General features: G+C 31.2%; 1 protein-coding gene across 5 annotated transcripts in view; it reads left to right on the top strand.

The window, feature by feature from the left end:
- The window catches only part of LOC123259806 (semaphorin-2A), a 735036-nt gene that overhangs the window by 665146 nt on the left and 53463 nt on the right, over positions 1 to 16427 (top strand). For all 5 annotated transcript variants that reach the window (XM_044720522.1, XM_044720525.1, XM_044720523.1 and 2 more), the window contains one exon: positions 8386 to 8473. In XM_044720522.1, coding sequence (XP_044576457.1) covers positions 8386 to 8473 — 88 coding nt within the window. The remainder of the gene's footprint in view (positions 1 to 8385; positions 8474 to 16427) is intronic.

The following is a 16427-nucleotide window of genomic DNA, read 5'->3' as shown; positions in this document are numbered from 1 at the left end:
ATTCCAATGCTGCTGGGTGATGTGCGGGGTCAGTTTGTGCAACGTGTGTGATTACGTTGGCAATTACTTTCACCGCCTATATGTGCACCAGGATGGAGTGTATTGTCCCTCGACCATCGACGCTCTCTCATCCCTACTTTTTTTTCAACAAGACCTACTAAACTTCACCCACACTCTACATTCTGCTGAAAGGAAGAAGGGTTGTAGTTCGGAAGCGTGGGTATGTGATTACCAAATACATCCTCCACTTCTTTACTGATTAATAGCATTGATGATATTTGATTCAATTTAGAACATAAAATAATCAATAATTCTACTCATTTCTCCGTGCAATTCCAATGTGGAAGATCAACAAACTCATTAAATTGAACAACTCCCTGCTGCAAAGAAAAAGAACTCCAAGTACTTCTGCGATTATCTGTCTTTTGAAAATGCGGGAAAATCCAGCGGTCTAGTGAGGAAACATGTAGTCCATACTTTGAAGTGTCACATGTAATGGTCTTTTGTGAATACATGCTATGTACTATTATATACATATGGAGAGAAAGAAAGAGTATTAGCTGGCTTTCGTGTGCAGACGCATGAGTAATTGGCCAGTGGTGGTAGTGACGCTTGCAAGCCATACGCATGGAACGAAAAGATAACGCAATTTATTTCAGGCATTATTCGTACTTTCTATAGTCCACTTAACGGTGAGCTTCCATCCTATCATTTTTTCCATTTTTTTTTATTATATTTTCTTTTATTTTATTTATCTTGTACTTTACTCCCGAATGCTTCGTATGCATTCTGTCGCTGGTGATATATAATATTACTATTTTTATTAACTTATGTTACATATTTTACTTCCGTTGTATTTTAATAATTCAATTATGAATTATTTTTTTTGTATCCATGCTATTGTTTCCTTTTTCATTGCGAAAATTACGTAAAAGTATAAAATTGTTGTTTGCGACAATCCTTGCTCTTAGAAGGTTTATCAGTTGAGAAATACGAATCTGAAGTTAACGCGTTGATCTCAAGTTTGTCATCACAGACAAAGAAAACTGCTTTTTTGTCAATACTAACTATTCACCAAGAAATATAGTTGGTATTTTAACTAAGAATCTCTGGAAACGGGAGTTTGACTTCTACCACGAGTATTAAATAAAATTGTCTCGAAAAGATAGATTAAAAGTAAAATACTGACATTATATCTACAAAAAAAAAAAAATTTGTAGTTTAATGTTAGCGGACACATGTATCAATATAGATGCAGCATTATTTACTTTATAGCACTGCGTGTCCTAAATTCATATTTAGGACTCGCTAAACTGCTGACTTAAATAAACAATTATGAAACGAGTAGAGAGGAATTTTTTAGGCTACGGGCTCATATTTACGATCAATTCATACATTTCTGCTCTAAAAATTTGACTTTCACCGCAAAAAAAAATGAAAAAATATATTTAAAAACATTCAAAGCCCCGAAAAAATACAAAATAATAAATAATTAATGATTAAAATTACATCTTTTTGTCGGTTATGATTCAGTCTGAAGTATGCTAAAACCTCTATTAATGATTCTCAAATGTTTTTTATTAACGATTTCGCTCAGTCGTAAACATTATTCTGGTGTGAAATATTTTCTGAACATTATTTAATTTAACAACAATCTTATTCCGTAATAAATATGGACAGTGATTACAGCGATTTAGACGATGATTATAATGATTTTGTTCCTGACAATATAAAAGAAAAGGCGAAGAATATAGCTTTACAATCAATGCCAACAAAATCTGGACGAATGTATGTGGCAACTTATAATGCTTTTAAAGCATGGCGTAAAGAAAATGTTAAATCAAATTCTTTTGCTGAAGATGTAATTGTAGTCTACTTTGATAATCTTTCTCAAAAATATGCCCCTCCTAGTTTATGGGCTTTTCATTCGATGTTGAAAACTACTATCAAAGCATTTGATGATGTTGATATTGGTAATTACAAAAAAGTAACATTTTTTTTTGAAGAAACAAATGTGTAAATAAGTTGCTAAAAAATCTGAAGTTTTTACAAAAGAAAATATCGAAAAATTTCTAAATGAAGCCCCTGATAATAAATATTTTGCTACAAAGGTAATTAAATATTTATTGATATGTTTAGTATGAAAATGTCTGTATAGTCTAAACATTTGTTTATTTTATTCTTACTGTTGCAGGTTTGTTTAGTATTTGGAATTTCTGGTGCTTTAAGAAGAAGTGAATTCATGAACATGAAACTGGAAGATGTCAAAAAAATTGATGAGAACACTTTATTTATTAAAGTTCCGATAACAAAAAATAATCAGCCAAGATCATTTACCATTAACGGTATATATTACGACTACGCAAAAGAACATATGTATGCTAGGCCCCAAACCTGTAAGACAGATAGATTTTTTTTTAATTACCAAAATGGTCGCTGTACTTGTCAGCCCATAGGAATTAACAAGTTTGGTTCAATGCCTAGAACCATTGCTGAATTTTTAAAATTAGAAAATGCAAAGAAATACACAGGACATAGTTTCCGTCGAACATCTGCCACATTGTTAGCTGATGCTGGAGGTGATATGACAGTGATGAAGAGACATAGTGGTTGGAAGTCATCAACAGTAGTTGAAGGTTATATTGCCGATTTCGTTAACAACAAAAAACGTACTGATTCTATGATCACCGATGGAATTGTTTTGAATAAAAAAACAAATACTGTTGGATCCACTCCTTCATCTACTAAACCATCTCCTGTAATTACAAACTTTACCGTTTTGAATAAATCAACCGATTCAGATGTTTCGACGAAAAAAAATTTTACAAAAATTTCAAATGTTTTACCAGTATTAAATGAAAAATTAATTAAAACAGCAGTCTCAATGTCCAAACCCAAAGATAATGTTTCATCAAACTTTGACCAACCTTGTTCATCAGCATCAAATGAAGTTAAAGTAGGATACATTACGCCATCAAAAAAAATTTAAATTTACTTTGCAAGAAAATACTGTCGCAAGAAAGAAAAATTCAACTTCTCAATTCGACGATTGTGAAACTCCTCATTCCTTTATCTGTTACAGTATTGTCTGTAGTGTGCTACAGTATTTTATGATCAAGACTTAGGTTTGTGCGTGAAAAAATTTGAAGAGTCTCAATGTATGGTATTCCAAAACTGCCATTTCACCATTGAAGTTCAATCAGAAGAAAAATAAATATTCGTTAAGATTTTACATTTTATGATTTTAATAATAAATAGAAAGTGGAAATTAACATTTTTAAGAAAATTAAAAAATTATAAAGTGACAGCTAAATTTAATGTTATTTAATTTTATGTATTGATTGTTTCAATGTGTGAATTTATTTTTTGTTAATTAATATTAATCACTTTCGATTTATTATTTGATATATGTTTGTTTCTTTTTTTTTATTTTTTCATTTGTTTTTTGGGACTGGGGGGGCTCCGCCCCCAACCCCCCGCCGGGGCTACGCCCCTGGACCCCGATTTTGGGCCCACATATATCGCCGCATTTGTAATAAAAAATAGTATGTGCAACTCGTGCGACGTTGTCGATTACTACAATTAGATTATACTATTAGACTATTTTTAAGCAATTATTTATTTCTGCATTCTAAATTTTATTTATTTGGAATGCTTGCGATCCTGCTATGCATGATATACTATTTTTGCTTTTCCTTAATTAATTTTTATACTTAAATTTGAATAAAATTGAAGACGAATTTAGGACACTGGTACTACAAAATAGTGTAAGATACTCGTGGCTTAAATGAGTGATCATTCACGGCGTGTTAGCGCACTCGCTTCGCTCGTGCGCTAACTTCACGCCGTGTCATAATCGCTCATTTAAGCCATTCGTATTTTAATGTACTATTTCCGAACTTATAATGTATAAAAAGTAAACTTTCGTTTTATATTTCCGTACCAATATTCAAACTATCCAATTTACAAGGAAAACTATATTCAAAGATGTACAAAACAATCGTTAAAACTTTATCTTATAAATTTATAAGCACACCGTAGACCTAAAGAAAAAGTAAAAGGTAAATAGAAAAATAAAAGAAAGGAGCCAGCGATATTTTTTCTCGCCAGTCTCTAATCTGTACCATCTACTTTGCCTTTGTAGACTGCTCTTAAGACTTTTATCGAGCTTACCATCTCTCTAGATTTGCATGCTTCCTCTTTTTATTTGAGCAGCATAATTCGTTTCAATTGACTATCTCCTGAAAGCGCTAAACTTTTTTTCCCGAAGCACAATTGATTTCTTACTGGTTTTATTTTCACAAAAATTTATCACTGTATTTCTTAGGATTTTTAAGCTTCTAGAGAATAATTACCGTCGGACTTTGTTTTAAACTGTGAGGCATCGATCGTCGTTAACTATTTGATAAAAAGCAGAGTACTTAATATGTGAATAGAGGACTAGGAGTACAATTGACAAGTTTACTAAGAGATCGGATTTTACGGAAGTGTATTGTCATGTTCGATGAGGATCAGTGACCAATTGGGAGTTTGAAATGTGTTCGTTGAAGAACATTTGCTAGGGGCGGCGAATAGAGGAAAACCGTTCAGAGCAAGTGAGATTGTTTTGTACGTAGGAGTTTTTGAAGCAGTTCACCCTTGACTCTGTACTTGGTGAGAGACCGACACCGCACGTGAAACTATACGCGACCATTGGACCTAGTCGGATAAATGGTATCTATCTTCTTGCACACTGGTTTTTTCCCACGGCTATTTTATCCACAGCACGACTCAAAAGTGATACTGAACAGTTACTCGAGGTTTTATACTCTACTTCGACAGCTATATGTTACCCTAGAACACCACTGAGTGTTTTTGTTTTCTATTTTCTTCCATTAAATTTTTTATAGTTCTCGTGCTGCTCAATCATACCGAACTATCTTGAACTTTTCTGTCTTAGTTCCACATTTGTGACGCTTCAATGCGATCTAATGCTAAAGGTCTAAAAGCTTTTGTGGTTCGATGCTTTAAATCGCGCCTTAAAGCATCGTCCAATGAGAACTTTGGGCCGTCAACCACGTCTGCTTAGTAAGTTCCTTTTTTAAGCCTTCTGAGGGCGGCACTATTGATGTTAATCAGAGTTATTTTTTCATTGACCGATTGTATATTTAAATTAGAATATTTTCAGCCTTATTGGTCATAAGTGACTAGTGCATCTTTAATTCAAGCCAATAGATGGACACTCCATCTTCCCTATATGTCGAAAGTTTCCTCTCTTGAATTAAAGATCCACTAGTCACTTATGACCAATAAGGCTGAAAATATTCTAATTTAATTGATGTTAATTTTAGATCCTTCAAATTAAGATTATTAATTTTTTCTTCATCAACGAATAAAAAAAACATTTGAATGTTATTATCATAACCATTGATATGATTATCATCGGTATCGTATATATAATGAAACATCAAATCAATAAAAAATGATCTTAATAATAATAATCATGCTTTATCATCATTGTTACAATGAAATATGGTGATGATGATGGTGTCGATGTATCATAATTATTATAATATAGTAAACGATGTTTCACTATGACAATGATAACGACCATAAAGATCATGCATTATCATCATCATCATCATCAATAATTTTTTAATATCATCATATTATTCGATATTTGACGTTTAAAAATACCCTGTCTGTCAGTTTGTTGGGTGAAGCAGTTATCATCCCAAAATATAAATCCGTTGATGTGTCACGATATATTGTAAGATAAAAAAAAAAATGGCGCACCCTCCTATCTACATTTTCCTCCCTATCGTCAGGATGTTTGACGCGCAGATAATTCGTGAAATACATTGTGATTGAATCTCAACGTATCGTATATGTGCTATCGAGAATAGGCTTATCGAATGAATCGTTATCCAAATATTGTTTTTTTTTTATTTATTTTTTTGCCGTTCGATAAAAGTCGGAATTAGAGGTGAAGCCTGTGGAAAAAGACGGAAGATAGTTACTCTATCACGTGCTTGTATACACTAGAGTTCTCGGTTTGAAATGCGTAGTATTTTTACAATCCGCTCGCTGACTCTATAGCACCGATTGAATAAATTCATTTTTCCCCTCTCGCGATCCCAGATTAAGTTCTACGATATTTTTTACTTTCTTTCTCTCTCTCTCGTTCTCTTTTTCACTATCACTGTTTCTTCTGAACTTCTCCCATGTACTCTTTTGGACTTAATATCTCCACACACTCGGCTGGCTTCGTTCCAGTTCACGTTGGCATATGGTCCGAAAAGATTATAAGGGCCCAACCAAGGCCGTATCCAATTTCCAGCGTTATTATTATTTTAATCCTTTAATCTTTTAATATGTACCCTTGGTCTTCTCACAGTAAAATGGAAAAATTATTTTTACCAAAAAAAAATGTGGAGTTGATTTACAATTTTTATTAACAAAGCAAACATAGCCCGAGGTGTATCAGTAATGTATATTGACTTATAATTTTCAATTATAAGTTTCTGTAAGCGAAAAAAGCTACGCTATTACCTTTGGAAAATAAAGGATTAGATTAAAAAATGCGAATCTAAAATATTTTTTTACTGTTGTTGTGGATACTTACTACTGAAAATTTTTTACGCTACCAATAACTTACTTATTCTATGACTTATAAGTGATAGACAAAATAACTGATATAGATGTCAAAATATTCTCAAGAATAATTTCCTGTTAACAGTATGTCTGTATTTTTTTTTTTTTTAACATACTTATACAATTGAAGAGTTCAGTAATTCAAAGCCAACTTTCCCGATCCAAATTGACGGTAGACACCGATCTTCGGAATAAAGAAAAAAAAATGGAAATACTTATACAATTGTATATTTATTCGTAATAATAATTATAAGAATTATAATCATGATGATGGTGATAAAGATGCAAATTTTAAATTTCTTTAAAGTTCGTAATATGGTGTTGAGAATCATGATGCTAACAACGATCATCACCATATAAACAATCTTACGTGAATAACACATCAATTTCTAAAATAAAAGCTTTGTGCTTGTACATTAAATTGTCCCTTGTTTATCCTCGATAAATAACTATTAATTTTTTTTTAACCGATGAGACTTTAGATATCTCCAGTTAAGATTGTTCGACAAAAACAGGTAACAAGATACTACGAAGATTGCGAGTCAATCTGCGAAACACTTATCGTTTTATCTTACAATATTCACTGCTTCCTCTCTCTTTTTCATCTCTTTACCATATGCTATTGATCCAAGTGAATTCCAATGTAGCTCCCACTTTCGTCGGAAAATCCCAAATCTTCCTTATCTTTTGTGGACACGTACCAAATTTCAAGGATAAATCTGTAGATAGGTTTTCAATATCTCTCCAACTATCACTCTTAAAAAAAAAAAAAAAAAAAAAGAAAAAATCTTTAAACAAAAGACAATTCAATTTGAAAAACAAAGAAAGTGTCTAATTATACCAAGAATGGTTTAACTAACTATAATTTTATTTATGCTTTCTACCAGTAACGTTATTCAAATTTATATTAATAGAGTTGTTGCCGTCAAAAGACTTCACTTGCAGACATGTTAACCCTAAGGAGTACAATATGGAAGACGAGAGCCAAAGGAAGTTCACAAGTGGCAACGAGATAAAGAGAAGATGAGAAAGACCAAAAGATATTACAAAGAAAAATATGATAAAGAGGGTTGATTGTGCTCTAAAATGGGGAGTCATATAAGGCGGGGGAGGTGTATACGGTTAGTTTTGTATTATAGACCCCTTTCACTGGGCGTCGGGCCCTTCTGATATCGCATAATATATAGCATTGTTCGCACTCTCTTAGCACGAAGTGGAACGAGTATATTTATAAGGGGTGACTTTCTTTCATATGTTAAGCAGATCAGTGTCGCGAACTGGAGGGCTTGCCGCGTTGTAGTACATTGCGCCATGTATAACTCTATATATGCTCATATTATATGTCGTATAGCTTTTTTCCGTTGAGACTCCCGACGACTTGGTTTATACTTACAGCATTGAACTTTTGCGTAAATGTTTTTTCCCAGTGAATTTCATGCATCGCAGTTCATGAGATACACCAAGGACTGGTAACCGTGAATTCAAGATTTCTCGGTAAAAAGTGCTATGCTAAAAGACACAAATTGCACTCCTTGAATCTTAACCATGAGCTTATTATTATTATTATTATTATTATTATTATTATTATTATTATTATTATTATTATTATTATTATTTTTAAATACAGTTTTGTACAATAAAAAATAAATGTCAGAATAATAATATACAAACTTTTTTGTAAGTTTGAGTAATCTAGTTTTTGAAGTTAACCCAGGAGGCTTGTATTTATTTATTTCCGCTTTTCTGTTGCAGAACATGTCCGAGAATTCAGCTGTGGAATGCTCTATTACAGAACGCTTTATCTGGATAGTAAAAGAGATACTCTTTACGTGGGAGCTATGTAAGTATTAATGTATATCTCTATTTGTTTGACTATTAAAAGTTTTATTCACTCAGAAGATTCGAAATATTCTATAATCTAGATTAAAGTATAAGTGAAAGTAACAATCACTGTAGTATGTTATGATCATATTGATATTTTAAAATCTCCACTATTTTTAAAAGCATTTTAGCAGTAAAATTTTTATCTCCAGGGCTAAATATGATGGAAACCAATAGCTATAACTTTTTTATAACTTTTACAAGTTTTAGTAATTCATAAAATATATTAAATGTATAAATGTTCATCGGGTTTTTTATTGTTTTAGTTTTCTCTCTTCGCGTCATATATTTGAATTTTTATTTTCAACGAAATTTTTTGTTAAAAGTATTTACAACACTGGAGCAGTTCATTTTTTTGTTTAAGTAAATTTTTTACTGTATTTTAATTTCATATATTTGTTTTTTATCAGAGTAGACATCACATACAACGGATTAATATAAATCTCGAATATATGATTATTGATCTTGAGAAAGAATCATATTGACCCGGAGACCCGGTAGTATTCGCGCCAAGTACACGTTCAAACATGTGTAACTTTCTTTATTAAACTCGTGATCGTTCAAACGATATTAATAAATATCAAAGATTTTCTAAGTTTCATTTCCGTATGATTCGTTGATAATTCCGTATGATAATTGATTTTTAACTTTCCGCTAAGAAAATCGAAGATTTTCAAAAATCGGGAAGTTATTGTTTTCACCCCGTTTTGCAAATCGAGTTTTCATCAGATCTCGACGTTTTAAGGTCGTAGGAAGCTTCCCTGACTACTCCCGCGATGTTGTCACTATGTCTGTCTGTATGTGTGTGTGTGTATGTGTGTGCGTGTGTGTGTGTGTGTGTGTGTGACTCGCTTATAACTTTTGAACGACTCAATCGATCGGAATCTACTAAACAGCGTTCTAAAGAATTCCCTCAAACTTAGAATTCCTGTGAGTTTGAACCGATTCGGACCGATAGATTTTGAGAAATTTTGAAAAATTTCAAAAAAAATAAGAAAAAAATTTTTTTTGAAAGTGGTTTTTTTGGAATATCTTTTAAACGGCTTTATCGATCAACTTCAAAAACTAATCCGCCTTTAAGCTCGAAAAACCACGTCGATCGCCACCAAGCTGGTCGAAATCGGTTGATTCGTTCGAGAGATATCGTGAACGAAAGAAAACCGAAAAAAGTGTTTTTTCGGGATTACTCCAAAATTTTTGGTTCGATCAATTAAAACCTGAAAATTACTTATGAGGATGATAAAACTGCGTCGAATGCCGCCAACCGTGTAAAAATTCTATGAAACTTCTATCAGACTTTTGAGCTGGGAGAGCTCAAATGCATAGAAATATTATTTCTTTGAACTCAGCGAGCTCAAAATATCACATCAATCATATTTTGAGCTCAAAAATCTCAAAAATGTCATATAAGTACAATTTTAAGCGCCCAGGAATGGAATTAGCGGGAAGTTTCAGGGATGGCCTTTAGGGTGAACCGTTTTTCTAATTTTTTTTTAATTGCATTATCTAATATATATTTATTAATAGTTCATAAATCATTCATTGGTCAAAAAAAACATTTATCAAAAGTTAAAAAACAATTATTTATAACTAATAAATAAATTGATTGTTCTACAATAAATGAATTTACGAACAGTTAATAAATTTTTCTATTAGTGTATTTTTACTTCTTGACTCACACTTAAGTTGATCCTTTCATAAACTCAAAAGAAGCTTTCATAAGTCCTGGATCTAGTCAGATTTAAATATTTTAATCAAGTAATTTCAAAGAGACTAAAAAAAGAATGTATTTTGTAATTAATTTTTTAAGAAACTCACTTTCTATTCAGTCGATTAATCCGAAATGGGAACTTGTTTTTATGACCAACAAGCTCATCGGATTGGTTCATCAACCATATAACTCAGCCAAGTCGTTTGAAAGTTATAAAACATTCAGATCGACATTATCTTCAAAATGGCCGAGCTAGCTCCCTCAAAGCTGAGAGCTGGAAACTTTAGGTATCCAATATCTGATCAAAAATAAATTTTCGAATATCAAATTAGTGGTAATCACTAGAAATTCTGAATAATTAACAATTTTTTCGCAAGGTGTTAAAAGTCCAATAAACTTTCTTGAATATAACGAAATACATTTTACTTAATCACAAAGTTTTTTAATTTCTACGGCGAGGAATACGCAGTAAAAGTTACGTCTTCAATGACTATTCATCACTTTCAAATTATAGTACAAGTTTAATTAATGAAACTAAGAGATTATATTATATTTTTTCAAAAAAGTAGATTTTATATACAATTAAAAAGTGATCCCTCTTATACCAAAACCGTTCTACGAAGTTTTCGCTGTTCTGCAGCAAAAAGTGATGAGAAAAATGGCTTCCTCAGCCATTACGAACTCGAGTATGAGGATATTCATGTCTTCCCTGTGGCTCATATCGTCGAACATCCTGTACACGTTTTTTTGACTACACTACCAGTAAGTATACTATACTATACTATACTGTACCTTGTAACGACCGGGTCAGACAAACAAAAAGTATTAACCATTAGCCGAATCGAATTCTCTGTACCGTCGTTCGTCAAATTAACCAGCCAAACTTTATCAATAAATCACGTGTCTTTCCGCCATGACTGTTGGCACTCACACGCTTGTGAATAACAAACTTTTGGGAATTACTTTTTCTTGAGACGGAGTCTCATCGGTTTTATCCGTACCACTATCGTTAAGTCTTTCTTGTTAGTTTATTCACATTATTCACCATTTGGAGAATGTCCCGAAGGAGATTACCAATTGAGAATTCCAATGACAAATTAGTTAAGTCTCATTGAACTTTATCATTATTTGTTACTTGAATTTTTTTCCTCAATATCGTTTTATATCAGACTCATAAAATACTTGAAACTGGGCCCATAATCTTTGAAAATTTAAATTAAGTGCTGAAATTCCAATTTTGAGAAAATTTATTGAGGATATCCATAAACAAATTTTCTGATCTGTTCATGTATAAACTGCTATGGTCTGATTCCTGGATATGACAGTACGGCCTGATATGGTCACTTATGTTCATTTATAATTTTTTGACCAAAGGTAGTATTGGAAACCTCCGATGAAGGAAACAAGATTTCTGATTCTTTACTTTACAAGTGAATTCAGTTTTTAAACATAAATAATTTTGTTTTATTTTTCTTGAAAGATTATCTAAAATTCGTTTTTAGGCTAATTGAATACAAAACCAATATTAGTAACAAATATTATTTGAAGTATACATTTTTAGAACAAATTAATCAACAATAGGGACCGACCTCGAACTATAGAGACAGCACTACAGCCGAAAGCCACGCGCTTTGGTGTTAAATTTACACAAAAAACAGGCAAAAATATTGCAATTGTTAATGAAATAATAATGAAGAATAGGAAAAAATAATTAATTACAGTTTTTGACGGGTAGCATCCGATCGCATTCAAAGCGGAAACCATTGAAGTTGTTAAAAACAATTTGAACCTGGATATTTATGGAATCTAGTTGAAGAAAAAAATGTAAATACCTCAGAAAACGTGAGCGCTAGATTATGTCCTACTCTAGTTGCGCTTCTATCGAGGTTATTTGTTTACCATTTTTCGACCGCGAACCACAGCCAGTCAGAGAAAATCATCAAAATTTCAGTGATTAATCCACAGATTCGGTAGAATCTGGCGCCAAGTTCCGTTCAAATCCGTTGTAAACGGAGCGCCAGACTACCGAGTGTGTTTACTGTAAGCAGAACGGTATTTCGAGGTTGCAAAATTTTATTTAATTCGACGGTACTTCTTGTTCCTAAATTTTATATTATAACAGTAATTCATACTTTATTTTACTGATATCAATTAATTATATTCAATTATAACCATTAATTTACTTGAAATTATTAAATTTTATCAGCACAAACTATAGCAAGCTCAAAAATTTCGATCCTGACTTTTTTTCGATGTAAAAAGTGACATGCCACAGACTAAGTAATTCGAGAATGCATGGTAATCCTCCAATAGATGGGAAACTACAGTTAAAAAAATAAATTTCACAGCTTGCATCTACACCCGCCAGGGTGCGCTGTAATTATTTTTACATAAACTGTAGCTTCAAGGGGATAGTTTGCTATCAAAAATGCAGCCAACTTGAGATTTAAGTTAGTACTAATTGCAAATTTTTATTATAATTACAAAAAATACTGAAATCCGAACAAAAACAGTTTCACTGTAAAAAAATCGCGCCAAGTCCACGTTCATAAGACTATTAAGAAAAAAATTTTTTTTCTTTACAAAAAAGATATAAAATAGAAAAATTAAAAAATCCAAGTAACCGATATGATTGTATATGATTTTCGGAAATTAAAAAAAATTTTGTTGTAAATTTAAAAATTAAGAAAAAAATTTTGAAACGTATTTAGTGTGCGTGGTTGCAAAATATTTTACTTTTAATGAAATTCGTAAAATCTATTTACTAGGACTTTAAAAAAATTGAAATACACAATGACGCACACTAAATACGTTCCAAATTTTTTTTCTTAATTTTTAAATTTACAACAAAATTTTTTTTAATTTCCGAAAATCATATACAATCATATCGGTTACTTGGATTTTTTAATTTTTCTATTTTATATCTTTTTGTAAAGAAAAAAAAAAATTTTTTTTTTCTTAATAGTCTTATGAACGTGGACTTGACGCGATTTTTTTACAGTGAAACTGTTTTTGTTCGGATTTATTTTACACTTTCAGTCCAGTGTAATTATATACTCTAAAGTATAACTAAATTATATTGATAAAAATACTGCCAAAAATCTATCCATTTATTAAGATAAAAATTAATAAAAAGTGAAACTCATGTTAAAATTCAAAATTTTTGACCGTAATTTGTACATTTAAGTCACCAGTTGGCGTGACAGTCTAGAGGCTCGGTCCCTATTATAATGAATTAATTGGAAATAGCTTATATGGAGCCATATCAGAACATTTTTCTATGGGTTTATCTAATAAAGTCGAAGGGGATGTGAAAAAAATATTGTTTTCAACCGAAATCCCGTAGTAAACATGTACAACATTGAAAGCGAATCATATGAATAATTCGAGGACCCTGATCTTTTATCGTCTCCTTTCAGGGTGTATATGTCCTCTACTAGATATTATTGGAGTCTAGGGGATGTTATGGAAGGGGGTATCGCTACTGGGGTTGAGAATTGAAAAAGTACAAATCGGTGGCTAGTGTTATACAGGGGTTTTATTAGTATGTATACCAGACTCTTAGAAAGTGTAGTTTATTGAAATTTTCTTTCTCTGTCGTTAGATCATTACTTGAGGCCGGAGTATTATTTCTTGATTCAAGGCAGCCCCCCTTTGTATGTAACCGTCCATTTGGGTGATCGCGTTCCCCGTCATCTCGGCTTTGTGCTTAGGTTCTCCCTTCTTAATTCGGTAAATGCCAACAAAATGCTACATAGTGTTAATAATAGACCAGAGGAAAAAGGGTGTGGGGCGAAGAAAATTTGATGACGTGGTAGATACTCGAGACCAGTCGGAGCCAGACAAAAGAAAACGAGAAAAGTAGTGAAACAACCTCCTGTGCACTCTCATTTCTACCTATCTCTTCAGCCTCATCGAAGAGCCGAACTCCGATTAAGCTTTCCTCGGCGGATAGTCTAGGTCGATTAAAAGTTTCGAAAAGGCGCATTAGTTCCCTTCAGGCAGGGAGTTACCAAGAAGTTTCTTACAAAGAAAAGTTTAAAAAGAGTAAAATTAAATGAAGGTCAGTTTAATCGTGATCAGAATCTTACTGGGTTGGTAATTTTAATTATAAATAGAAACTAATTTTATCAGTTTAGTTGTAATTCAATAGATCTTAAATAATGCACTAATTTACGAATTTATCGACTAGTAGTAAATTTATTTATTTGAAAATAATTTATTCATTTATTAAATATAAACAATTTTTTGTTTAATTTTTAATAAATATTTTTTAAAATGAAAAGTAAATTTAATAACAGTTAATAATTTTTTTTTTTTAGTAAATTTTTTTTAACGGGGCAATTTGAGTAAAAATCTTTCTTAAATAAATAATGGCATTTCATTACAGGTATTTCATTTTTTAATTAGAAAACTATTAATCTACCTAGTAAAATTATATTATCTATTGAAATCGAAGAGTTGCAAAAAGTGTCAAAGTATAATTTCTATTTTCACCTTTTATTTAAAAATCGAAACAAATGTTCCCCAACAGTTGAAAAACTTTCATTAACTGTTAATAAATCATATTTTACAGATAATTCATTGTTAATGAATATTTATTATCATTAAATAATTAAAATATTTAATTTTCTGTTTTATATCGTTATTTTAAATTTCGTATCCGATCTTCAATAATCACTTTTGAAAAATAATGACTAATTAAACATTATTATTGGTTATTAACTTATTATGAATGGATCATTGAAATATTAAATTCATAACATCATAATAGAGTGAAAAAAGATACATTCTGATGAAGCACGATGTTTTTTTATAGCAAATAGCTTTGATTAAAAAAATTGATCAAAAATTATTATAAAAAAAACAAATTTGAATCTTTTCAATATTTTCTCAACTCCTTGCCTTTTAGCGAATTAAAATTTTCAATAGTTTTTAATACTTTTTTCTAACCAGGGAAGTAATATTTTAAGTATCATTATAGATTCTTCATTAATTAATTTAATATCGAAAATTTTCTTTGAAAATAATAAAATTATAATATTCAAATTATACATTAAAAAGAAAAACCCATAAAGTATTGATTTAAAATTATTTAAAATTCTGATTCGAATGAAAAATTCAGCTTGATTGTTAGTAATTAACTTTTTATAATCCAGAAAATTAAAAATGTTCCAACTTATAAAGAAAATTATTTAATTATAAAATTGTTTTTAAATAATTAGAACATTTTTAATTTTCTCAATCAGCGCTTGATTTTTTAAATTTAAAAAAAAATTCCAAGCTCATAATTTTCCTTTTTATCTAAAAACTGAACTGACAATCGGTGCAACGAGTAAAAGCACTGATAGTATTACATAAAATGGTCAATATCCTTTTAACAAACCCTTTTCGGTTATGCTCATACTGCAGACAAAGGTAAAGGTTTCAGTTGTCATATAATGATTTAAATGTTGGGAGACTAACGTCAATTGAAACAGTCGCTATTAAAAACGAGAAAATATTACCTTTGATGTTTCGGTTGATTGACGATCTCCCTCTAATTACAATAGTTGAATCATTTTTTTTTTTTTTTTAATTCCGAAAATTGTTTTTTATTTAAAAATACATTTATTAAAGCATTTTCATTTCTTCTGTTTCCGATATGTTACAATTTCCCAACAATTCAAAAATATACAAAGAGCTTTGGTAGGGACAAAGAAAAAAAGTTTCTTTGAATTTCAAAAGTTTAAAGATAAAACTTTGGTAGAAACACCAAAAAAGCTATAAAAAGCAACAGGATTGGAATAATGATAAATTGCATTTTCCTTTGGCCGAAGAGATGAGCATTTCAGTTTTAACGTTTGCTGTTTCTGGCGAGCTTCCACGTTTAGTTTATCCACAGTATCTATTACCCTCCGGCTATCGAATTCCGATAAGACCATCGATGGTACAGTAATGTGGTCCGAACTTAACGGACGTTTCTTTCAATGATTTCAAACGTTTACGGTTATCTCGCTTTTTTATTTCAGATAAATCAACCTTTTTTCATTTCTCAAACTCACTTACTCATATATTTTCAATTTTGCGGAGGCTAAATGTAAATAATTGTCCCGCAGAACTGCTTGACTGAAGAAGAGCTAAGTAATTTTGCGATCGGAAAAAGCAGGACAGACGATTTCTTTCTCGTTGTGTTTACTTTTGCCATCACTTGATCGATTCT

Source organism: Cotesia glomerata, linkage group LG2, assembly GCF_020080835.1.
Source record: "Cotesia glomerata isolate CgM1 linkage group LG2, MPM_Cglom_v2.3, whole genome shotgun sequence".
Taxonomy (NCBI): Eukaryota; Metazoa; Arthropoda; class Insecta; order Hymenoptera; family Braconidae; genus Cotesia; species Cotesia glomerata.
This window is presented reverse-complemented; position numbering and strand designations above follow the sequence as displayed.